The sequence below is a fragment of the Solanum pennellii genome, chromosome 8, assembly GCF_001406875.1.
Source record: "Solanum pennellii chromosome 8, SPENNV200".
NCBI lineage: Eukaryota > Viridiplantae > Streptophyta > Magnoliopsida > Solanales > Solanaceae > Solanum > Solanum pennellii.
This window is the reverse complement of record NC_028644.1, coordinates 56,263,794-56,291,724: the sequence shown is the minus strand read 5'-3', so window position 1 is coordinate 56,291,724 and position 27,931 is coordinate 56,263,794. Positions and strand designations below refer to the sequence as shown.

Genomic DNA, 27,931 nt, shown 5'->3' with positions numbered 1-27,931 from the left:
GAATTATGTTTACGCCATACGTGTGTGTGTATATATAAATGATAAATATCATTAGAGCTTTTAGTAATATTTGATAGTTCACTCATTGGGCTATAACAGATCTATACATTATTAAGTTGCTTAGTATGATAGTTCAAAAAAAATCTTTCTCAATTGTTGCTGCCTGCTTATTTTCGTAAATTTGGAAATTACAAGTATTTACTTGTATATGTGCTCTACATATTTTATTTCACTAGCTTGTTTTATTGATTGTTGTAATAAGCCTGCAGTGAAATATACTTTGTTTTAGATTGTAAACATATTTTTTTTTTCAGAAATACTCCTTGTTTATGCTTATGTCCACTTGATATCTTTTGAATAAACTTCACTTGATGTTTAATATTTGTTGGTGCTTCAAATGGCAGGAACAAGACGAATTTGTAGTTACATTGACAGCCATTCAAGATGGTGAAGTTCACAGCTGAAGAGCTTAGAAGGATTATGGACTTCAAGCATAACATTCGTAATATGTCTGTTATTGCTCATGTGGACCATGGTAAGGAACTATAAATATAATTATTAAATCGTACACTGGTAGTTTAAATTCTTTCTTGTAAAATTGTTATACCTGTCAAATGGAAGGAACATTAATTATTTTCCCTTCTGATTACCTGGAATCAATCTGGGCAGTGAAACAACCTTGTATGTTTTTGGGGTGGTACAGTTTGCGTAACATTGTTTCATTAGTTTTCATCTCTTTTGCGTTTCTTTGGTGATAGTGTACCATCTATGGTTTAACTTATCAGATGATTTGGAGTTCTAATTCCATGATGTACTTGACCTGACAGGAAAATCTACCCTTACTGATTCTCTGGTGGCGGCTGCTGGTATCATTGCTCAGGAAGTAGCAGGTGATGTCAGAATGACAGATACACGTGCAGATGAGGCTGAGCGTGGTATCACCATCAAGTCCACTGGTATTTCACTTTACTACGAGATGACTGATGACTCCTTGAGGAACTTCAAGGGAGAGAGAAATGGGAACGAGTACCTCATCAACCTCATCGATTCACCTGGGCACGTTGACTTCTCATCTGAAGTGACTGCTGCTCTTCGTATTACTGACGGTGCGCTTGTTGTGGTTGATTGTGTGGAAGGTGTCTGTGTCCAGACAGAGACTGTGCTCCGTCAGGCCCTTGGTGAAAGGATTCGTCCCGTCTTGACAGTTAACAAGATGGACAGGTGTTTCCTCGAGCTTCAGGTTGATGGAGAGGAGGCCTATCAGACATTCCAAAGAGTTATTGAGAACGCTAATGTTATCATGGCTACATATGAGGATCCCCTTCTTGGTGATGTCCAGGTTTATCCTGAGAAGGGTACTGTTGCTTTCTCTGCTGGATTGCATGGGTGGGCTTTCACTCTCACCAATTTTGCCAAGATGTATGCTTCCAAATTTGGTGTTGATGAGTCTAAGATGATGGAGAGGCTGTGGGGTGAGAACTTTTTTGACCCTGCCACCAAAAAGTGGACCACAAAAAACACCGGGACAGCTTCGTGCAAGCGTGGGTTTGTTCAATTCTGCTATGAGCCAATTAAGCAGATTATCAACACTTGCATGAACGATCAGAAAGATAAACTCTGGCCTATGTTGCAGAAGCTTGGTGTAACCATGAAATCTGATGAAAAAGATTTGATGGGCAAGGCACTGATGAAGCGTGTGATGCAGACCTGGCTTCCCGCAAGTACTGCTCTTCTTGAAATGATGATATATCATCTCCCATCACCGTCCACAGCTCAAAAATACCGTGTGGAGAACTTGTATGAGGGACCCCTTGATGATGCTTATGCTAATGCTATCAGGAACTGTGACCCAGAAGGGCCGCTTATGCTTTATGTATCAAAGATGATTCCAGCATCTGACAAGGGTAGGTTCTTTGCTTTTGGTCGTGTCTTTGCTGGGAAGGTTTCGACTGGTATGAAGGTTAGAATCATGGGTCCTAACTATGTTCCTGGTGAAAAGAAGGATCTATATGTTAAGAATATCCAGCGAACTGTTATTTGGATGGGTAAGAGGCAAGAAACTGTTGAGGATGTTCCCTGTGGTAACACTGTTGCCATGGTTGGTTTGGATCAGTTTATTACCAAGAATGCAACATTGACCAATGAAAAGGAAGTCGATGCTCACCCTATCAGAGCAATGAAGTTTTCTGTCTCACCAGTTGTGCGTGTTGCTGTTCAGTGCAAGGTCGCATCTGACCTTCCCAAGCTTGTTGAAGGGTTGAAACGTCTGGCTAAGTCTGATCCTATGGTTGTTTGTTCTATTGAAGAGTCTGGAGAGCATATTATTGCTGGTGCTGGAGAACTCCACCTTGAGATCTGTCTGAAGGATTTGCAGGATGACTTTATGGGCGGTGCTGAAATTATAAAATCTGATCCCGTTGTGTCCTTCCGTGAGACAGTCCTCGAGAAGTCTACCCGAACTGTGATGAGCAAGTCCCCTAACAAGCATAACCGTTTGTACATGGAGGCTAGACCAATGGAGGAAGGGCTTGCCGAGGCTATTGACGAGGGACGCATTGGCCCTAGGGATGACCCTAAGGTTCGTTCCAAGATCTTGGCTGAGGAGTTTGGCTGGGACAAAGATCTTGCAAAGAAGATTTGGTGCTTTGGTCCTGAGACAACTGGTCCCAACATGGTGGTGGATATGTGTAAGGGAGTTCAGTACCTGAATGAAATTAAGGATTCTGTTGTTGCTGGTTTCCAGTGGGCTTCCAAGGAAGGTGCATTGGCTGAAGAGAACATGAGAGGTATTTGCTTTGAAGTCTGTGATGTTGTTCTTCATTCTGATGCTATTCACAGGGGTGGTGGCCAAGTTATTCCCACTGCTAGGAGGGTTATCTATGCTTCTCAGCTTACTGCTAAACCCCGCCTGTTGGAACCCGTTTACCTTGTGGAAATTCAGGCTCCGGAGCAAGCCCTTGGTGGTATCTATAGTGTTCTGAATCAGAAGCGTGGACACGTGTTTGAGGAGATGCAGAGGCCAGGAACTCCTCTTTACAACATCAAGGCTTACCTTCCTGTTGTTGAGTCTTTTGGATTTTCAGGTACCTTGAGAGCTGCTACTTCAGGTCAAGCCTTCCCACAATGTGTGTTTGATCATTGGGAAATGATGTCATCTGACCCATTGGAAGCTGGCTCACAAGCTCATCAACTCGTCCTTGATATCCGCAAGAGGAAGGGTTTGAAGGATCAGATGACCCCTCTATCCGAGTTTGAGGACAAGCTGTAAGGCATATGTTTGAGATGGCAGCAGATGATATTTAACCTGCTCAATCGATTCCGCGAAAGTTTTGTTTTGCATTTATCATCTATCTGTTTGGATAATTAATTACTTTGATCATCTTGTGTTGATTAGGATACTAGCTCGTAAGTTTGTTGTTGCAGAATTTATTACCTCTTTATCTTTTCTATGGATAAAACTATTTCTGTCGTATTTTATTTTAAGTTGCCTTTTAGTTCAAAGATCAGATAATTTTGCTGTGTTAGTTTCTTAACAAAGTGCAATTTCAAATATGATTAAATAATTTCTCTATGGAATTAGATTAATTATGCAAGTGTTTCAGGACAATCGCTAATTCTTTTTGCGGTTTAACTTTCGAAATTGCAGCAAATTAAATCCGGTGTGCTCTTTCAATTGTGATATACGTTGAGCTTTCTCATTCCTTTTTAAGTTTTAAAATCTAGTATTTTGGCTTAACTAAGTAATTTTGTCTTTTACCAATACAGATTCCAAACCAAGCGTCCCGTTCTTTTCCTTCTAGGATGCACAACAATGAGTATATATATATTTTGCGTTGTTTGTTTGACGTTTTTCCTTTAGTAAAATTTTCCGGGTCTTAAACTGGAAATCATTAGATTTTTCTTTTTAATTGAAAAATATGAAAATCTTGCTGTTACAAATATAACTCATGTATATCTACTCTTGCAAAAATAGTTCATATATATTCTTTAAGGGAAACTTACATAAATATATTATGATAAAAAAATATTTATTATTTATAATAATAATATTTTTCTCACTTGATCATTTTTAATTCATTTATAATATAAATTTAATACATATTACAAAGAACAATTTATTACTCACATATAATATAAGTTTTAATGATGATAATACATTCATCACACATTTTAATACACTTATAATATAATGTGTCAAATTTTTACCAAACAAACATAATATATTTCAAAAAATAATTATAATTCATATGTATTGTATACATAATTCACTTTAATACATATTACATATTTAACATAATATTTCTATAAATGATAATAAATAAAAAGTATCGCCAAAATCAGTAATTGTTTATTAAAATATACCAATTCATATAATTTTTCATCCTGCATCCTCCTTTAATCTAATGAAAGTGATTTCTTTTTATTTTTTATATAGGGGTATATATGATTTTTTCACACATGATTATTTTTGACTTTTGATTATTGGTCTCTTCTCCTTTTTTTTTCTTTTCATTTTTAGTGAAAAAATATGAGAATAATTAAAAGGGTGAATGGAAAAAGAGAATGAATTTAAATTAATTTTTTCAGCTATATGTAATTATTTTTTAAAATTTCTTTTTTTTGGGCATATTTGATAAATTATACAAGAAAGTTAGTGAAAAAATCAATTCTACCAACAAAATAATAAAATCATATTAATCATTGAATCAAAGAAGTAAAAATCTGAGAAAGATCGCTTTTGAGTTCCATAACTCCATTATCCATTGACTCTGCCCACTTTAGCACACAATTTAGCATATCCTCAACCCTCAGAGCATGCCGGATCACTCATACTTGATTGGCTAGCTGAGGCTTTAGTGTTTTGTGGAGGTAAATACATATTTGAGCTTTGATGATCGTACCTCTCCTTCATTCTTGCATAATATCTCTCACGTCACTCTCGATCTCTTCATTGACCATCATGATCTCTCCAATCTTGATTCTTTTGCAAAGGATGCCAAGGACCTTGATTAGTGCCTTGGTACTTCAATTGAGAAGACATTTATTAACTAGTCATATATCTTTGATACGTCCAAACTTACACCTCAATTAACAGATATAAACAGTCGAAGTCAATTTACAGAACTCAACGTGGGTTGAGGTCGATCCCACAGAGAATTTCTTTACAAAAATGATTTCATTGTCGTGTTTACTAGAATGTCGTTATTATCTCCTAAAGAAACAATGACGGAAAGTAACTTGGATTTAGTTTTAATGTTATAATAATTAAGATTTGCCTTAGAAATCCAGATTAAACAGTTAACAGAGTCTTAAGGTATAAAGTTGATTCACTGATTAAAAGAAACTAGAATTGTGTTCCCCATAACGCTGCTAAAGTGTTCTTGCGTAATAGAGTTTCAGGCAATTCATCTTTACAAAATCTACACAAGTTAACTTTATCTGACACTTCTCTGTCTAATTAGATAATTCTCACTCAAGTCCTCTTGGCCCTTGAATGTTACTAATTTTACCCTCGCTTACAATTGTGTTAAAATTCTCTTCTTTTTTCTCTCGAACTTTAACTCCAATTCGTTTGGTTAAATTAGTTTTTTTGCTTACTATCATTTTTCTCTCGAACAAATGATAGATACAGGCTCACTCTAATGCGTGCACTTATCTAAATACATGAATAACGAAAGCTAAAGTATAGTTTGTAATTACACATTGCTTTTCACTCATTTTACCAAATCATAATTAGAATTACGTCATGGATCCCACAACCCCAGTTTTGGTGTTTAGCTACTTATGATTTCAAGTAAATGTTCAAAAATATAGATTGAAAACATGTTAGAAAGTACTTACGAGAAAAAACAAATCAACAACCTCTTTGATAATTCAAGAACCAGAAAATCAAACTTCAAACTTAATTCAATATTCAAATCGAAAATCCAAAACTTCGAATATTGGAAATGTGTTTTTCGTTCACGGTAAGATGAGACAAAAAAAATAAAAATGACCTAATTAATTCAAATAAAGTGTTTTAGAAAGAGTAGGACTGAAATGCAGGCAACATGAGGACAACTCTACGACCCGTCAAGGGCTTCACGATTTGTGAAGCCCTCCATGGTCTTCCCTTGGAACTCCCCAAAATTGGGTCTTTAATACTTGATCACTGGAACATGCATCACGGACAACATGACCACGGTCCGTCTGGGCTCTTTACTTGGAATTTTCCAAAGTCGGGTCTTCAGTGCCATCACACTGGAAAGGGTACTACGGACAACATCACATATCATAGTACTGACCACGGTTCGTAAATGTGCCCGTGATCTTCACTTGGTAACTTTCCATTTATGTTTCTCAAGGTCTAAGTACTGGATCATCTTCATGATCACCACCACAGGCTGTTATAGTTACCACGACCCGTGGAGCCTTCTGTGGTTTTCACTTAGTTGCTCATGCACTCTATCTTCCCAAGGCCCAAACATTGGTTCAACTTCACGAGCACAACCACAGAGCATTATGAGAATCACAGTTCCTGAGGTTGGCCGTGATCTTTACTTGATTCCCATCATTTTTTGCTTCTTTTTTCATTTTTTCACACAAGTAAGAATCTGTCTACACATTCAACAAACACATCAAAGTATAAAAAAATACACTCAATTCTAGTATTAATCCTTAGTTTTCAAGCATCAAATGTGCCAAGATTTCGCGGCACATCAACACCCTCAACTTAAAACCATTACTTGTCCTCAAATTATAAGAAAACAACACATCCAATCCTCAAATTATTCAAACACTTTGAAACTACACAACAACCATCTCAAACACAATTTGTATCCAAAACCATGAATCTAACATGCAAGAATCAATCTACGATTTCTCATTACTTACGGTCAATCATGCTTATGATTGTGAATTATCAGCTAACACAATCTACTCTCAAATGCACTTATTGTGTCCTCACACCACAGAAGTCCTTCACTCGTGATAATTGGGACTAAGTACTACGCTCACACTCTCAAAGAAATTCTAACACTAACAACAAACAACCCTAGGCTTGCACTTGCTTTCTATACTCTATCTTTCAATCATGCGGAATAGGATTATTGTTGGACTTTATCGACTTGTAAAATAGTTTCCGACTAGGGAATGATATTTGGATTTGTGAGTGACTGGTCCTTTGGTTCTTCAAAGTTTCGTTTGCACATAACTCCTTTCTGAGCAATTCCCTCTTTTACTTCATTTGAGCATATCTACCAACTATTTTTTTCTTCTTCTTTTCTTTTGTTCAGATTTTTTTATGTATATGCAATTTTTTTGTATGCACTCAACTCACTGGTTGAACTTTTTTTTCACTTCTTATTTCTGCTCGGATTGCAATCACCCTCAACTTAGAATTTTGACCTGAGTTGTAACATCGTATCTTCGAAATCCAAAGGATATGATATTTATTGGGTAAGAACAAAATATCACTTTTAGGCTCAAATCAGGTTCAAGTTATAAGCTTTAATTTGGTTGTTTTATTTTTTTTGGGATTTTTATTGGCTTAACAAAAATGGTCTACTGATCCTTTCCTATCAGGTTATTCTTAGATTTAAGCTAGACTATTCGGGCAAGTTCTAGTTTCTGGTCCTAGTGTTAGACTTCAATCAACATTCACAAACACACATGACACAGGATTACATTCTTCAGCTTCTTGGTTCACCTATTTATTTATCAAACTGCCAGTGTTCAACAAGTAAGTATCTAGATGTCATATAAAGATCCTAACATTCAAATCTCAGATCAAGGTAATTATTACACACAAACCAGTTGTTGCATACCTTAACTCACCAACACAAACACAAGACTATTTTTCACAATTAACAGAGAGTCAACCTCCATTTATTCTAACAGCTTAAAACGGCAGGTTACTCACCCCCCCAAAAGGACTTTGCCCTCAAAGTCAAATAAAGAAAAGCAAAACAAAATAGGGCTATGAAGAGGATACATACCTACGATGCTCTAGGCGTTGGTCTCAGATCAGCATTGACACCCATATCAACGGGTGCACTCTCAGAATTCGGCACATGATCAGGTTGGCTTCCGCTCACCGAGATAGGTGCTCCGCTACCAGAAGCCCCAACTAACATTGCATCTCTTTGTTGTTGTTCTAGTGCTTTTTTCACGAGCTTCCTTCTTTGATGCCCTGCATGCTTTCTTGTGTTGCTTTCTTTCCTCTCTGGACATGTCAGCTGGTAGCTCATCATCATATTCTCTAGGTTTTTTCTTTCTTATCTGACTCACTCTTAGGTAAGTTACCCATAAATCGTCAAATGATTAAGTGGAGGGTGCCTGATTTAGCAATTTTATCAAAGAATCTGGCATGACCGGAGTGGGTACATATACTGGATTTTCATCCAATTAAGAAACCTGAGTTCACATCTAGGCTAATTGTTCTTGAACTCTTCAGCATCTACTGAACCTGTAGCCTGGAAATGATCTTGAACAAAGTTCTCCAAACCATCTAATTCTCAATATGGTCTACAAAGGTCCTGGTTTGGTGCTGATCTACAACCAATTTCTCAAGAAAAATCATGGGAATAGTGACATAGGTACCCGGAGCATGTGAGGCGAAAGTCGATTGTGGTGGTGCCTCTATAGATGTTTGGGATGACTCCCCCTACTCTGGTCCTCTATTTTATGTGGAATATAAAGTGGGACATGAGGAACGATGACCAAAATACCCACATCTCCAGACTTGCACCAAAAAGATGGTTTGCGACATCCTTGATTTTAGAAACCTGGGTTAGTCTGAATGCTTCACCCCATCTGTCAACCATATTGTTTGGGGGAATGTTCGTTTGTCGACATAATATACCTATCAGATAGGGAAATGAAAATTCAGCCTCTCATTCAGTGCCCTGTCTCACTGCTTGGACGCTATGATGAGCCCCACATTTACCGGTTAACCAGCCATGAGGCATGCTACCAAAGAAGTCAGTGAAGGAGACAAGGTGTTATCATTAGTTGTCGGTCTCAATTGCGCACGGATAAAAACCCACAAAACCTTGGTTGAAAAATATAGTGAATCTTTTGTAATGATGTTTTCCCTCAAAATACCAACTGAATCTAGTGAAGAGTATTTCGGGACATGCAACATCCTGTTAATACTAGCCTTAGATATATCTATCCATTTTCTCCGAACTATAATTGAGTTGAGTGGACCTCAAAGTTCATCAGTGTAGTTGTATAAGATGAATAAAACTCTTTGGCTAGGTGGTTAGAGTATCCTCTTGGTGCATTGTTCATCCAATCGAACTGATGGAACTATAATGTCCGATAAATCTCGGGGAATGCCTTGATATCAGCTTCCTTGCTGCCATTATTGGTCACAATAGCATTGTTGAAAAATTCTTTAGATCGATTCACATTCCACATGGAACGGTAACAATCAATCAACTGTTGTCTCGCTGCGGGATCAGGTTCGTGAATGTTCACATATATTACCATGATATCATCAATGATGATCTCTATGTCCTCATGTATATCATCTGTCTCATCTTATACTCCAATTTCAGCTTTTGTATTTACCGCAGGTGGAGAGGTGTTTGCATCTTCCTGAGAGCCACTTTCAGACTTTGCATTGCCCCCCAAATTATTAGTGGACTGTCTACCTGATCCAACATTATATTCACTACCTGATTCTTCACTACTAACAAAATGACTACTGCCCTCTTCAGACTAGGGAAGAGTGTCCTGGAGAATTGCTCTCTTTGTCTGTGCTCTAGTAGACCAAGGTGAGTGATCATCAATGGTGGTATTTATTTGCACCTCAAAACTACTGGAATCGGAGTTATCACGATCCTATGATTGAAAAGCATTGAGAGGAGGGGGTAGGTTTGGTTGCGCTCTTTCTTTGGGGAGCCATAATACCTGAGAATTACAAAAATAATTAGTTACGCAGGTCAATAAAATAACATAATATCAAGTACTCAGACCTCCCCTATGTAATTACATCGTGACGGCTTGCCTTAAGAATGTTGTCACCCAATCTATCACTGGAAAGGTCCACGAAATCAAAAGATGAACAAAATAAGAATATAGAAAAAATAAAACATGGGGTTGACTAAGCAATGTTCACGGATGGTTACACAGCCCATGGAGTGAACCACAGTATGTGATACTGGTTATGAACTTTTCTGATAGGTGGAATGAATTCAAGTGTGGTCCACGATTGGTTTCACGACTCATGATAGCTTCCACGGTTTGTTAAACCTATCATGATCGTACATTTACCCATTTCTTTAGTAATCGTCTTCCTCACATTGGTTATATGAAATATTTATAGTGTCAAACCCCTATTTTTCCACAAGATCACAACCAACACATATCCACCACTCAACACTTTTCTCATGAAGTTCAACTAACCCTCCTAAAAAAAATCATAACCAATTTAAACAAACACAGTGAGCACACAATTACTACCTACTGTAATCATACCCAGATACAAGAACACTCAACTTATTGCAACCCACAACAATTCAATATCAACCAAGATAGTTCATCATATACACATGCTAAACTCGACTAAATCGAAGTAAATATAACTGTTTTTTTTTATAGAGGATCAAACTTATAACAAGGTAGAAAAGACTTACTTGGACTTAAAAGAAAATTTCCCTAAAAAAGGTAAAGATGAACCTGACTTGAAATTCTTGACCAACTTTAGTTTAGGGTTTGGATTCTTTGAGGAACTAAGATTGTTTTTATGATAGGAACTGGTTATACCTTTTAGTAACTGTTATAAGATGAAGAATGAAGAGAAAATAAGGGGAATAAGCCAACCTTTGGCGCTTAGGAAGCTAATATATGTTTCTTTTAAGTTTAGGTTCATCGTGGGTTGGGTTGGGTCTGGTGCTGCTGGATAACAGATGACAGACTGCAAAACTTCCCGTGAAGAGCATCACAGTCCGTGAAATGGTTCGTGAACATGACTTGGGACAAAATACTTACATGTGGTTCACGAGAGGCCGTACAAATCATGACGGACCGCGAACCCTTCCGTGAACCTTTTTCTTGTAAATTCTAGTTGATCCTTTAGGTTGGTGCTAAGATTGACGGAACGTGAAAGTGCCCGTGACAGGCACCACGTTCTTTGAAGCTTCCTATGAAGAGTAGTCTACACCCTATTCTTGCAATTTTGAAGCCATTCTCTCCAGCACACATCAACACATAGTGACTCTATAAAACTAAAGAAAAATAAGGAAAAAGTAAAATACCTAATACAATTACATCTTGGGTTGCATAATGTAACGTCGCAATGTGATGCAGGTTACTTGATTACTCAGATTTCATCAAGTTTACATTCCTCCCCACGATTTTCACATCCTCTGGAACACCCAAATATGCCTTGATTTACTGACCATTGGCTCTGAACTTCTCGCCCTTGTCATTTTCAAGCTTAATAGCACCCTTCTAAAACACTTGAGTAGCTTTAAAAGGTCCAACTATTTGGATCTCAATTTACCCGAACACAGACGAAGCCTGAAGTTAAAAAGTATTACCAAATCACCAGGATTGAAGCTTTTTTCTCCATATGTTTGTCATGATATAACTTCATCCTCTCCTTATAAAGTGCAAACCTCTCATAGACTCTCAGATAGAACTCATCCATCTCATTGATCTGATTTAATCTCAGGTTCACAGTTTCACTCCAACTAAGGTTAAACTTCTTCAAAGCCCATAATGCTTTGTGATCAAGCTCAACCAGAAAATGATGTCTTTCCAAACACCAATTGATATGGAGACATACCAATAGAAGTCTTGAAAGCTGTATGATATGCTCATAGAGCATCATCTAACTTCCATGCCCAATCTGTCACATTGACATTTATTATTTTAGCCAGAATTACTTTAATTTCTCTGTTGGAGACCTCCACTTGGCCACTTGTATGTGGGTGATAAATTTTTGCTACCTTATTCTATTTAACTCCATATTTAGCTTGAAGAAAATCGAACACCTTATTGCAGAAATGAGAACCACCATCACTGATGATAGCTCTGGGTATGAAAAACCTTGAGAGGATATTCTTCTTCAAGAAAATCGACAAATCTCTTTCCATCATTCTCCGGCAAAACAACCACCCAACCCATTTGGACACATAGTCCACTACAACTAATATGTATTTTTGCCCATAGGAGCTTACAAATAGTCCCATGAAGTCGATCCCCACATATCAAACAACTCCACCTCCAAAATAGGTGTCATGAGTGACTCATGTTGCAAAAAGATGTCTCTTCATTGCTGGCACACATCACAACTCCTTACTACATACATCACATACTGATGAATTGTGGGCCAGTAGTACCTACACCGAAGTATCTTGTGAGCTGTCCTAGCACCTCCATGATGTCTAACTACCGGAGAAGCATGATATGATTTTAGAATATGCAACATCTCAGGTTCAGTATCACATAGCCTGATGATGTTGTCAGCACACACCTTGTACAAATAAGGTTCATCCCAAGAATACTTACCCACATCATGCAGGAATCCCTTTAATTGTTGAAATGTGAACCCCTCATGCATCAAATCACTAACGAGAAAGTTAGCAAAATCAGCAAACAAGGAATAAGATCAAGAGTAGCGGCTAATACCTGATCATCCAAAAAGAAATCATTTGTGTCGAGCTCGAGTTCCTCTTTTTTTTCATCCTCCAACCTCGATAGTTGATCAGCCACTTGGTTCTCACAACCTTTCCTATCCTTAACCTCAAAATAAAACTCCTAGAGAAGTAACATCCATCTGATCTTGTTTAGAATCCTTCTTTGCCATGAGGTACCTTAGAGATGCATGGTCTGTATGGACTATTACTTAGTGCCCGACAACTAAATTTTGAATTTTTCAAAGCATACACAACCAGCAGTATTTTGTGCTCAGTTATTGTATAGTAACGTTGTGCTCCATTTATTGTATTACTAGCATAGTAAATCAGATGAAACATCTTGTTGTGCTTTTATCCCAATAGAACTTCTAAAGCAGTTCTATTAGCATCGCACATTACCTTAAATGGCTCTACCCAATCGGGGCTAATGATCACTGGTTCAGAAATCATCTTCTCCCTTAGGCAGGCATTCCTAGTCTTAGATAAATTTCACCTCCTTCTCGAAAAGCTTGCGCATATGAGGTGTGCAATTTTGGCGAAGTCCTTGATGAAACGCCTATAGAATAAGGCATGTCCTAAGAAACTTCGAATACCATCACACAGATCGGTGGAGGTAACTTTTCAATCACCTCAATTTTAGCATTGTCGACCTCAATCCCTTTCTATGACATCTTGTGCCCGAGGATTATGCCTTTCTTGACCATAAATGATACTTATTCTAGTTCAACACTAGATTTTCCTTCTCGTATCTTAGTAGGTTTCTGCTAAGATTCAGAATACAAGCATCAAAGGTATCACCTACAACTGAAATGTCATCCATGAAGACCTCTAGAGTATCCTCCACAATGTCTGAGAAGATAGACATCATACACCTTTGGAAAGTTGCCGGTGCATTACTTAGTCTAAAGTATCCATCTAAGAAGCAATACCACCCTTTTACAGCCAACCTATCAAGTATCTGGTCCATGAAGGGCATGGGGAAGTGATCCTACAAGGTCCACTTGTTTAGCTTCATATAGTCTATACACACTCGCCATCCAATAACTAGTCTTTGTGAGACTAACTTATTCTTTACATTTGCGACCATAATTATACCACCATTTTTGGTCACACATTGCATTGGATTGAACTAGTGTCTACATACCCACCATCTGACCACTTGATTATCTCCTTTCTGTCCTTCTCTTGCATATGCGGGTTTATCTTATTCTAGTGTTCAATGCTTGATATGCAATTTTCCTAAAGTTGGATCATATGGGTGCATATACTCGGTTGTATCCAATAATTTCAGCATGGTCCAACCAATGGACCTTTTGTACCTAATTATCACTTTAATCACAACTTGGACCTGTTCATCATTCAAATATGCAGCAGAAATCATTGGTAAAGTGTTTTTAGTTCCCAAAAAGTACATACCTTAGGTGACTTGGCAACTATTTCAGTTCCCACAAGGTGGTTTCTCAATGGATGGCTTTGCTGGAGGACTTTGCTTGTTTTTCAAATCCAGGTACAATAACTTTGAAGCATAAGAGTGTGCTCCCATGTCATGCAAATCATTCATGGTCTCGACATAGTCAGACCGAAAATCAGCTTGGAAATTCATCAGCCTGCAGCTAAGGTCTCAACAACCAGCCTCTCTTCAATGGTTGCTCTTATTTCTTCTTCATCAAAGACATCTATTGCAGACACTACATTCATGTCATGTGGTTGATTCATGGACCAAAAGATATTAAACTTTACCTCTTCCTTGTTAAGTTTGAATTTCAGTTCATCTCGCTCCATATCTACCAATGCTCGCCTTGTATCCAGAAATATTCTTCCTAAAATAATGGTAACCTAAAAATATACTTTGCCATCCAAGATCACGAAGTCTACCGGAAAGATGACTATGTCCACCTTTATGAGCACATCATATTGGATGCCCACACGTCGCTTCACCGACCTATCTTCTTCACTCCTTCATTAGTTGATTTCACTTTTTGTAGTACCTTGCCAACATGTCTTCCAGCTTAGACCCGGCGGAAATACCACTTGCTTGGTCTCTACTTCTTGTGGAAACATAGTCACAACTGTGATCATTTCTGTATCAATATCTGTTCTTCCAATTTTATGCTCTCTGTTTGCTGGCCTATCATAATGTCCTTCTCTAGAGTAATTCCGACCTGCATTTCCATAATTGGTACCCTAGTTTCCTGAGTTATAATTCCGAAAACCTTCTTGGTTGCCCAGGTAACTAACTTCCTCATCTAGATTGACGTCCTGATCTTTATACCTGTTTTGTTGTCCCACAACATTGAGCTTTTTAGACTTGGAGACAATATTCTTCGTGAGTATATCTATTTGAGTCCTCATGTATGCCATGTCCTCATCCCTTTCTTCTTCTCTATTTTGAAAGTTCATAAGTATACCCAAGATCTCCCCGTGTACCATGCCCTCTTATTGTTTGATACCGTATCCATCAGTTGCATGATTTAATGTACACACTGAATAAACAACAAGTTTCGTAACATAATTTAAAGATATATCAAATGTCCATTTTAGATATCTCTCAGCGAGACCATAGTTTGGACATTTTTTCAACTTTTGGTTGAATCTACACCAAATGTCAATGCATTGCTTCTCTTGGCAACTGCTTATGGTCACTTATCTCGTCTTTCATTTGCTATTCTTTTAATTCTGGAAAGAATCGTTCCAGGAACACTTACTTCAGTTTAGTCCAAGTCCTGATTAAGTCATCAGGTATCTCATTCAGCCAATTTTTTGCCTCTCCAATAAGAGACAACATGAAACACTCTCAGTCTCGTTGGTGCCTAGCTAACCTCATGGATTTCTTGTGATTTGCAGATCGCCAAAAAGTTCATCAAGTGTTGATTCACATAATCACCAGCTGCATCCCTAAACACCTGAAGTAGTGCAGGTAACCCTATTTCTCCCGTATCTCCAACTCAGTCTAAGTTTGCATCACCTTCTTCATACATTATGCGAGTTGGGTGTTGTGGTTTACCTCTTGGAGCTATTGTTTGGCGGTAGGAAGGAATGATTTCATCCACTGCTATGTTTTTGTTCACTGTCCTAGGTTGGTTGTTCACAACATTTGGCTAAATACCTATGTCACGATCCGAGAGTATACCTTAAAAGATATGGTATTAAGAAATCGTGACACAGCGTATTTGACCTTTCGGAGGTCTTGTACAAGCCCTTTGACATCATTCATTGCATACATGTATGAAAGTAGTGCGTAAGTAAATCTTTTCACACGAAACAATACTACTTTAAAATATCTTTCATAGAACATTATAGGAAATACTTAAGTCTCGAAGTCGTCATATTAGACATATGAATATCTTGGGACACGACCCATACATCAAAATATAGAAACATCTATGTCTATTACAATACTTTCAATAAGGAAAACTAAACATCATAATGTCCTCGAATCTAGTAAGGACATACCAACACTTGCTTGATGAACACTAATCCAAGCATCCACTTCAAGACTCCTCTCAAATTCCACCTACACCTTTAGAGATAAGATAAAATATATGGAGTTAGTACATTAAAATGCACTAAGTATGGTGACATGCAATCAAAATCATGCTAAAGGGACATTTGTATAAAACATGCTCTTTTTGAGTAAAACTTCATTAAAGAAGTACAAGAGATCACATAATTCATTATAAGCACATATAGTCTTATTACACAATATGACATCAATATCACTTCAATTCACATAACCATGAGACCCTCATACCAAAGGTAATTTTAAGGCTCACTTGAGTGGTTATGAAGCGATCGCCCATACAATCCTTCACACACACCAAATTGATCCTTTGGATTACCTAAGATAAGATTATTACCATTTCATACATTTAAAATCACTACCTAGAATTACTCTAAGACTCACTTGAGTAAGACATGAAGAGAACACCCATACACCCTCTCCAAGCCTATCTAAGCAATCCTCAAATCTACTCTAGATAAGTACCTTCTCATTACCATGCATTTAGCTTAGGTCACTATGTTCATTAGACCATTTAAGAAACATTCAACAATAAGAAATTTCACATAATGATCTTGGAAAAGACCTAGGGAACCTAAATACTAACATCTTCAAAGCCTACTCATGCAATGTCTAGATAGCATCCCATTCCACTACCTAAGCTTCATAGAACTTATCCATCACTAACATGTATCCCACATGATAAGCATAAGCAATAACTTACATAGACCATACTAGCTAGGCATGTAATCTGGAGTCAACCCTACTCCAATAGAGGTGTTCTACTTGCCAATGGTAGAACTAGGACACAACCCATGTAGGCACATGATTAAGGAATATAAAGGGTTTATTTGTACTCAAGTCTCCATCTCACCTAGAGCTACTCCCCAAGTATACTCACTCGGTGCTAGCCTTTGTTCTCATAGAGTAATTCAATAAAGGAGCATATGAAGAGGTACCATATCTTGTTCATAACCAAATCACAATAGGTAAGAAATTCTCAAGTACGGTTCTAAGGGAAGGAATTGAACTACCTATTCCGGCCGGGGAGAACAGGCCATTCAACAGGGAGATTCTGAAATTGCAGAGGCTTGGTTCGATCAAGCCGCTGAGTAACACCTTACCAAAGAGGGTCCACTAGGGCTGCCTACAATGTTTACTAGGATAACTTAATGACTTTCCTAAGGATGATTTCATGTTGTTCTAGTCAACCATCCTAAGTCCACCATTCACACAAGAAGGATACCATTATGACTTTCAACTTCAAGGATATCATAACCTTCTTTCTAAAAGGTTCTAAATAAATGACCTTATTAACCTTATTCAAGATCATATTCCATTCATACATATACTTATATGACTAAGGTGTTTTAGCCTACTAAGTCAAGGATTCATACTCACATTCTATATGCATCAAGTAAGGGACATAGGTCTACAAAAACAAGACACACTTCATCATCTTATCACATGTACAATATCATCCAAGTAGCACACATGGTCAACTAAGTATACTTGCAAGTAACCCTACACACCTCTATAGAATCATCAACATAACTCATCATAATGTTCATATAGTCAACAAGGAAGATTCACACTTCAATATCAAGCATACATATATAAGACATCACTATAGCCTATCATGATCACATATAATCACTTAGAAGAACACATACTTTGACTTTACATATACACATAAGTCATCAAGACCTTCACAATACTCACATATTCAAGTTATAACACGATAATATCATAATTCATAAAGTAATGCCGACGAGACCACATTATTCACAAGTATTACATATAAGTACTGCCACATAAGTGGACCATACCAAGCATTATAATTGAAATACATATACTACACAATATAGAATAGGCTAGGTCAACATACCACTATTCCAATCACAACATCTCCAATCCATAGTCAATTCAACCAATTCAATCCATAAAGGCTCTTACCAATAATTATGATCACCAATTCAACCCAATAATTACAATATACAATGATTCAACAAAACCCAATATGAAAGTCATCAAATTAAGACAACCTATATACATTTCTAAAATAATTCATACATATCAATAGCCGAATACAATCTACATAAGAAATCAACACAATTGAGACATGATCAAATCACCCATAATATAGTCAAAATAAGGAATTCATGATTTGCATGGGTTCGTGGAGTTTTTTTTATCCAAAATCATCAAATTAATATTAATTCAATTATACCTCATTGATTTAAAACATTTTATGCAAGAACCCATGGCTAGAATTGAAAATAGAAGAATTCATTTTTTTGATCATCTTTAAAATTCATTGAAATTGACTCCTTGAAGAAAGAGGATTCAAGGATGAAACACCATATCTTAATTGTGATGAAAATCCCACTAAACATTAAATTGATGGAGAAAAACTTGGAAATATGTCTTCTTCTTTGGAGCTTCAAATCTTCATTAATGGAGATTTTTGGAGAGAAGAGATGGAGAGGTTTTGTTTTGGACTTAAGAGTTTTGATTTAAATGGTGAATTGGGGTTTAAATAAGCTTCATAACTGCCTATAACTAGTACCCGAAATACCCAAAAGACCCCTGCATTTATAGGACCTTTTAACCAAGTCAAACTCAACTAAAATTTCCAAAACTTTCATCGGGAAACAAGTCCGTGATGCGGAGCTGCTTCAGCATGATTTTTGAAAATAAATTCCAAGATAGTTGAGTGAGCCTTGTGTCTGCGACAGTGACCAACGTTTTGTCTCTCCATGAACCAATGTCCGCGACGCGGACTGGTTCCTACCATGAGTAATTGGATGCTGCCTTGGGCAACTTGCTAGCCCAAGGTTGAGTCTTCCTCAAGGACCCCTATGGCGGTCGTTAGGGAGTCATGCCCAGACGTTTCCAACTCAAATACTCTCGAATACATGTTTGGAACCTTTATTATCAATTTAAATTCCATACAACACATAAAACATGCAAAGGCACACCTAAACATACAAGCACGTCTCAAGGCAAATCGAACGTCTTAGATGTTTGACCTCTAAACACTTCCAAACTTTAAACACTACCTCAAAACATCATTATAAACAATTTTAGGAATTTAAAACCTCATGACACACGTGTTAGGCTCTAGCTTCACATAAGTCATTTTAGAGGTGTTACAACCTCTTGCAGCAGCTTCAGCTTCCAGTCCTACCTCTGGCTCTGTGCCTCAAGTTCTTGTCCATTCACTATTTTTCGAAGAGTTTTTTGAAGAGAATTTGTAACACCTGGAAAATTACTAGGTGAAAGTAGAGACTAACATTTGAATTTTATGAATAAATTGGAAATATGAAAATGTCCAAACATTTGGCTAAGTATATTTTTAAGAGACAGTTCAAGGAAGGGAAAAAAGCACCATTGTCCTTGGAAGCTTTTGTGAACAATGACTTAACAATTTTTTGGCAAAGTTGGAAGCTTATGTTTGGTTGAAGGAACTTGTAGTAGTACACGACCCTTAAAGGTTCCCTTAAACACTTAGTTTGTTTAGGGGCTATACGTATGAGGGTATAAGGTCAAAGTGAGGGCCTTACTGAACAGGGACCACCACGTGTGGGGGTTGCCTTAGTACACTAGGCAATGCATGTGGGGGCCACTATCATGTACTCCCTTGTAGACTTATGCCTTAGTTTCAAAAAGCTTAAGGCAAGTCCAAGGGAGGGTTTACGGATGGTAGACCATTCCAAGGCCCTTACAAGCCCTTTTGGTAATTGACTTAGTTTTATTTGGGCAATCTAAGAAAGGCATAAAAATGGGCATTTTCGTAATTTTTTTTCTAGTCCAAATTAAATGAGTAAAGTCTATATTATTTTAAATAAATATATATATGGCATAAATAAGTCATTTGAATACCCCCATGGATATGCCTTAGCTTTAAAAAGCCAAAGGCAAAGTCCAAGGGAGGGTCCAAGGCTAGTGGACCACTTCAAGGACCTTAAATGATTCCTTAAAATTTTTTTAGTTGTTTTTTTGGATAAAAGTCCATATGAGCAAGGTCGTTTTTATAAATATTATTTTTAGGTTAAATTTTTTTTCTAAATTAAATTTGGACTACAAGTCTATTTTATTCATACAGAAACTCCCAAACGGATCCGAATACATAATTCACAAAGAAAACTGGTTGGTCCAAAATTGTCACGACCAAATGAGTAATAAAAGTGTACTTTTAAGAAAGGATTTCCTAATTGTGCTCTCCGCCTCCTCGAAGATGTTCTCGCTTGTCCTCTGCTTCGTTTTTGTGTGATTGACACTCTTCATCCTGATGTTGTTAGTTATGATGTTAAGATCAACTTTCAAAAGTAACTTTCTCTTTCCATCTCTCATATTTGTTCTCCTTTTCTCGGCTGACTCTGCTTTAATTTTTTAATATGTAGTGCTCGAATCGAATAAGTTCATGATGAACATCTGAAGAGAGTACGAGTCTTCAACTCTGGGGATTAGCTCCTGAACACTTTCCTCTCAATCTCCTAGATGAATATAGGTGACGAATGCAAATTCGACTATATTTCTCTTGCTTCTTACTGATGCCTTTTTGCTGTTTGTCGTAACATAGGATAGTTAGTTCCCCCTACAACTCTTTTGCTCATCCACATAACATATAATTTGTATATATCATAGTTGTGGGGTCTTGTGCCATAATTGTATATAAGCATGTTAGTCGTTATTGTTGTCGTTTATTCGCCTTGTCTTGACTCCGATCAACGGAATCTGTTGTTTATCAATATTAAGAATCCTCCTGCACATGCTTGTCAATTGATTGAAATTGTGAAATTCTTGCTTTTCTACTGTATATACTACTGTATTAGCAATACAATCTGCTAGCATATTTGCCTCTCTGAAAATATGTTTAACTTGGACATTTATTTGATGTATCATCTCTTGTATTTCCTCCATTTTCTCGACCAGCTCCCATGGAATTATCCAATTCCTTATGATTATGTTTTTTAGAGCTAAATAATTTGTTTCTAATCTTACTTGAACAAATGCCTGGCTTAGGCAAATTTGTAAACCTTTCCATATCGCATGTACTTCTTCCTCCATATTCGTAACCAAGCCTATACTTTCTGCCTCCGCATATATTAAATCCTCGTCTCTATTTGTAATGCAAAAACCATATGCGCTCTAACCTAGATTCCCTTTACTAGCCCCATCCACGTTACATGTAATCCAGCCTTCTTTTAGCGGACGCCAGTTCACAATGTGATAATAAAAAATTGGTTTATACCTTTGCAATGTATCCATTATTCTGTCCACTGATGTGAGATATGCCTAATCTATGGAAATTTAATCTTGAGTAATTGGTGTATTGTCAACTCACATTAATAAAATATCCAGTTGTATGAGGATTCCTTTATATGTCTTCGTGCGTTTCTTCGTTTCCATAATTCTCATATTATGATTGCTGGGACTGCCTTCATAATTTGCTCCAGTTTATTTGACACCTTATATTCCCACCATCTAAAGCAGAGTTGTTGAAGGTTCAACCCGTAAATCCAAATGCCTACACAAGAAGCAAACTGCTTCCATAGTTTTTGGGCTATGGGAGATGTTAGTAATAAGTGAGACATTGTTTCCAGTTCTCCTTTCTCGCAACAATAGCATTTTGATCCCATTTGTATCTTCATCATTTTAAGATTGTCATCCGTAGGGATTCACCTTCTCCATACCCTCCATAAAAAGAACGCAATCTTAAAAGCAAGTCCCTTGCTCCACATACTTGTACTCCATTCAAATTCGTCCCTTTTATTCTTGAGAATGTTAAATGCTGATTTGACAGAGAAACTCCCTCTTGTGTTACCAATCCACGAAGCCTTATCAATACTGGCTGGTTGCATATTAAGTTTAATATTCTCTATTATATGTTGATACATTTCTTTAGATACTGTTGCCTTCAATTTACCTTCATTCCAAACCCCATTAGTAAAAAATTCTCTGACTTCTATTTCCTCCTCTTTTGCCATATCTCCTTCCGTATAGAAAAGAGCTCATCAAACCAGAAACTCGAATTTCCAGCTTTTATTTGCCACCAAATATCATGATCTACCTCCTCCCTAACGTTGATTATTTTTATCCATACATGTGATGCCCAGTACTCTTGGCAATGACAGGATGCACTTTCTTACAATACTTGTTCCACATGTATTTTCCCCATATGGATGTTGTGGAGACTCTAATTCCACCATAACTTTGTAAAAAGTGCTTTTTAAACATCATGCAGTGAACTAAAGTCCAATCCTCCTTCTTTTTTTGGAAAGCACATATCTCCCTAAGCCACCCATTGCTTTCCTTTAACTCCCACAACATTTCCCCAAAAGAATTTTGCAAATATTTGGTGTATTTGCTCAATTACTTTTTTTGGAGGGTTCATAGCCGAAATGAGATATATAGGAATCGATTGTAGGACAGTACTTATTAATACTTGCTTGCCACCAAAAGATAAAAATCTATTCTGCCATGACAACACCCTTCTTGAAATTTTTCTTATCAATTCTTCAAAGTAGATTGAATTCCTTCTCCCATAAAAAACTTGACAACCTAGGTACATGGAAGGAAAGTTGCCTTGCCTAATGCCCGCTAATCTTCTCAATCTGATTGCCACAGTTAATGGAGTTTTGCCATGAAGATAGAAAAAACTCTTATCCTTATTAATCATCTGTCCCGAAGTAGTTTCATAATATCTTAGAACTTTCATCATTTTAATTACTGAAACCCTATCTCCTGAACAAAACAGGATTGTGTCGTCCGCATAGGAGAGGTAATTAATCTTAGGACTCCACTTTGGTCGACCAAATCCTTTAAACGCTGCATTCTTATTCAACTTATTTAGGCTTCTAGCTAAAACCTCAGCGGCAATAATGAAGAGGGTAGGAGAAAGTGGATCTCCTTGTTTCAGACCTCTCGTTGAATAGAAAAAAACATGTGACTTACTATTTATTAGTACTGAATATCAATTATTAGAAATCAAACGCCATACCATATCAATAATCACATCAGAAAAGTCAAATCTTCTTAGAACTTTAGTCAAGAATACCCAAGACACTCTATCATGCGCTTTTGCCATGTCAAATTTTACTACCACATTGATATTTTTGTTCCTCATATTTATGTCTCGGATGATTTCCTAAGCTAGCAACACATTCTCAGCAATATTCCTGCCCTTTATAAAGCCTGATTGATTCAGAGATATAATATTAGGAAGAACTGCTAACACCCTGTCATGAAGCATCCTAGATATGATCTTATTAGTAAATGTGCTTAAACTTATAGGCCTGAGATCAGAAAAATTCTTCGCCACCTCTTATTTGGAAGTAATACCAAATTAGTACGAGTTATGTACTTTGTCAACTCCTAGCCACAAAACAATGCTCGCACCAACTTTGTAATGTCCTCTCTGATTATATCCCAGCAGGCCTAGAAAAAATTCCTTGAGAAACCATCAGGACTACAAGCATTGTTTTCACTTAATTCAAATACGACCCTTCTGACTTCTTACTGTTCTGACAGCCTAATTATCTCTTCATTTTCTTCCTCTGAAATGCTTATAGGGATATTTTCTAACATGGCATCTTCATTGCCAAAATTATCTTCCCTGAACTGATTTGCAATGAACTTTACCGCGGCATCACCAATTTGTTCATTCGATCGCAAAACCTCACCTTGATCCGTTAAGATTTCTGCTATATGTTACTTTTCCTTCTCAACGTACGAATGAAGAACCTTCGTATTTCTATTACATTCTACAAACCATTTCATTTTGGCTTTTTGCTTCCAAAATTCTACTTCTAAGTGAAGATACTTCTTTAGTTTTGCTTCCATCTTGATTAATTCAGCCTCATTTTCTGGTGAGGGTTGTAACTCCATTTGATTTCCTTGACCTTGATGAAATCCTCTATAGTAGCAATGTGATGAAAATACATTGCCAAAGGCTTCTTTGTTCCAACATGATAATGCTTTTTTAACTCTCTTTATTTTTGCCTAAAATTCTACAAAACGACTTCCAGCAAATTCCACCTTCCAATTTTGTGCAATAATATCCTGGAATTGATTGTGTTTGATCCAAAAATTTAAGAATCTAAAAGGTTTTACAATCGTTTCTTCCTCTGAGTTACATACCAGCTAAAGTAGAGCATGATCTGATCCTTGTCGAATTAAGTCGTCTACCTCAGAGGACGGGAATAAATCCATAAACTCTTAATTCACCAAACTTCTGTCTAACCTTTTGAATATGCATTCTCTCTCAATTTTACCATCCACCATGTATACTTGCTTCCCATAAAGAGGACTCTGTCAGCGCACAATTATTAATAAATATGGCAAAATCCAAAGCCTCCACCTTGTGAATTGTAATCCCCCTAGATTTTCCTCCTCATTCAGGATAACATTGAAATCTCCACCAATGATCCAAGGGCACTGTTCTCTATCAATAAGACTCTCGAGATCATCCCATAGTTCCAATCTTTCCATTGCGTTACATCTTGCATAGACACTTGAGATGATGACACTTTTGTTATTTTTGCTAAACTGCATAGTAATTGTTGAATCGTGTCCAGAATAATGTTGGCCTACCACTCTTCATTCCAAAATAGCCATATTTCCCCAAAACAATTTATACATGCATGTGTCAAAACCAAGTTATCTTTTGAAAGGATTTCATCAATGTTATGAAAGAATAATGATGTCTTCTATTTAAATCCATTACTCGCTCAAAAGATTTTTGAGTGTTAACGGATCTAATATTCCAAAATTGAAGTTTTTCTATCATTGATCACTACTGGATAACTTCTCCCGACTACTCCTTGTTTTGACCTGTAAAGGTATTATTGACCTACCTTTTCTTGCGCTATTTTTTAGACTATTAGTATGTATTGGAGATAGATCCCATGCTTTACTAATCATGTGTACATTGTAGTCAATATCTTCGTCCTCTTCGGTCTCCATTAAAAATTGAATTTCATCCTTATTCTCCTCCCCTAAATCTTTCCTTTCTTTGTCATTGTCTCGATTTCCTCTGTGTCTTTTTCCATCCCATCCTCATTGATTTTTTTGGTAACAAACTAGATTAGAATGCATTTGTTTTACTTTTTTCCCGTGACTTTTCATTGTTTATTTCTTGTTGTTGCACACTTTTGCTAGTTGTTTTATTCTTTCCATCGGACTTGCTGACCCTATCGCTTTCATCCTATTGCACATTTTTACTAACGGTTGTGTGTTGTTCATCAGACATATTTTTTTTGTTATTGCTCTTTTCTATCCCAGGAGGTGATCTTTGATCTTCCATAGTGCCTTCTTCATCCACCCCAATTGCAGCCACTTTCTTGAGTTGTACATCCGCTTCCTCCTGTGCTTCATGTTCCAGCATATTAAACTTGTTCCCTGTGACTACACCCACCTTGTTCCAGACTTATTCTGGTATTTTTTTTCCTTTCACCCCATTTTTTGTGTCTTTTCTCCATGAACTCATCTTTGTTTTTATCTTTCTATTGATCCCCTTCTCTTACTTGTGCCTCTTTCCCTTCTTCTCTTCTCTTTTTTTTATTATCCTCTTCCTTTTGTTTCCAGTGTCTTGATCAATCTTCTCTTTATTTGGATACGATTTCGGATGTTCAGCATAGCATTGTTGTTCATTGTGCCCCTGAATCATACACGTCTTACAATATTTTGGGACATAATCATACTTAATCTTTATCCAATTCTCAAGTACTTCCTCATTCTTCATCCTCATCCCAATTTTTATACGCTTTGGGAATTCCTTCAATAAGTCCACCTCTACTTTAACTCTTGCACAACTTGTTCTTGTTTGATTCTTTGTTGCCATGTCCACCTGTAAAGGTTTACCTACTGCATCAGCCAACGATAAGACAACTTCTTTTCCAAAAAAAATTGGAGGCAATGGAGGAAAAGATATCCATGCAATTGTCGTTGATGTCTCCTCCCATGGATTGAACATTGAATCCCACTTCAATGTTCTCATTTTGGAAAAGACCAATTTTTCTTTGATATTTAGAAAGCTGGCTTCGATAAAAGATGAACATAATGTTCCAATAACGTCGCTCTTATCAGAATATGCATGTTACTTAGCAACCCTATATTGCACTCCACCTTTAATTCACATTGTTTTGGAATTAGCTTCCAAAGCTTGAATCTCTGTCCATCCATATGAAAATTTTCCAATTGAAGATCATTTGATTTACTTCTTCATGTTCCCAAATCACTTGTGGTTCCCCATGCAAGTATGATATAAGTTTCAAAGGCAATGACTTCTCTTTGGCTCTAGGTTGTTTCAGTGAATCTGCGTAAGAAGGACTTGCAGGCGCTGGCAGGCCTACCTCAAGAGAAGGTTGGCCACTGGACGTGTTGGCCATATTCACCGATTAGGAAAACTAGGTTTGGCGACGTTAGGGCTATTTGAGAGGAGGCCTCAAAATTTTTATACAATCATAATACTTGTTAAAACTAAATAGAATAAACTCAATTCATTATGAAATCTTTATGTGTATTATTTTGCATAGTTATGATATTTTTTTCTTTGTTTTTGTGTTATTATACTTTTAAGTGATATTTAATTGACAAAACTTTTATTAATACATGATGAGTTTGATAAATACTTGAATAGTTTATGCAAAAATTAAGTTAAATTAGAAAGTGGGTATTTTTTATATTATTTCTAAATGACTATATAAGGGATTTTATAATAAAATATCCCCAAAACAAATCACTTTCACAAAGACGACCCACTTCAAATCAATAACTTCATCTTCCTTCCGAAAATTCTATCTCTGAAACCCATTGAAGTAGAAGATAGAGCTTGAAGCTAGGGTCAAGAACAAAGATTCAATTGCTAAAGGCATGTGCTAGGATATTGTTTAAGGTATGTTTAGCTCTTCATCTATGGGTTTTCCCCCTAATTTATGAAAAAGAACCCCAATCAAGTTAGGGTTACTTCCAATGTATGGGTTTTATGTGGGTGTGATTCCAAATGGTTAGGTACTACTCATATGTGGTTATTTTAGTGTTGATTCATGATATTATGAAGATATTATGTGAATTCTTTGATTTACCCTAATTTTCAAAGTATGTGGGTTTATGTCTTTTGATGAGGAAATTGAAGGTTCATGAGTAACCTTCATGTATCAATGTTATAAGTACTAATCATTCAAGGTTAGGAACTCTTAATCATGAATAGAAATTAAACTAATCGATTATGATTGGTCTTGACTTGTAATGTTGAATTTGAATCTTTATGGTCAATTGTGACTAGACTCACCTAGTAATGAGGGATATGATTAGAAAACCTTGAAGTTTAGCTATAAAGAAGAGATTAAGAAAGAACCTTGAGAGTAAATTTGTGATCATGATAGTTAGGGCTTTAGGGTGAAGCTAATATGATTAACTATTGATGTAAAGGCTTTGAGAGTAAAGTCTAAAAGATATTAGAAGTCTAATAGGTTGGTGTTAGGTCAAAGGCCTAGACTCACCTAACCTACCTTATAAATATTTGAAAGTACGAAGTGATAGAATCACATGATCATGGATTGATTGTCAAAGACATCCTTCCATGAGATATGAATGTTAAGCAAGGATTATCCAGTAAACATTATGGTGTATGCTTGGATCTTAGCGGATATTGACAATGAGATGAAGTGTCACAGAAGAAAGTGTTCGTGCTTGAAGTAGAAAGGGGAACCGCACCAAGTTGATGTGAGGACTATCCAAGTTAAAGAGGGAACTCGTACGTAGTAGAGTGTGAGTTTCCCCATAGATAGTTAGGTCT

General features: G+C 36.9%; 1 protein-coding gene across 1 annotated transcript in view; it reads left to right on the top strand.

The window, feature by feature from the left end:
• The window catches only part of LOC107028212 (elongation factor 2), a 37,679-nt gene that overhangs the window by 622 nt on the left and 9,126 nt on the right, over positions 1 to 27,931 (top strand). Inside the window, exons 2-3 of the mRNA XM_015229256.2 lie at positions 405 to 535; positions 828 to 3,269. Coding sequence (XP_015084742.1) covers positions 445 to 535; positions 828 to 3,268 — 2,532 coding nt within the window. The 5' untranslated portion in view covers positions 405 to 444 and the 3' untranslated portion in view covers position 3,269. The remainder of the gene's footprint in view (positions 1 to 404; positions 536 to 827; positions 3,270 to 27,931) is intronic.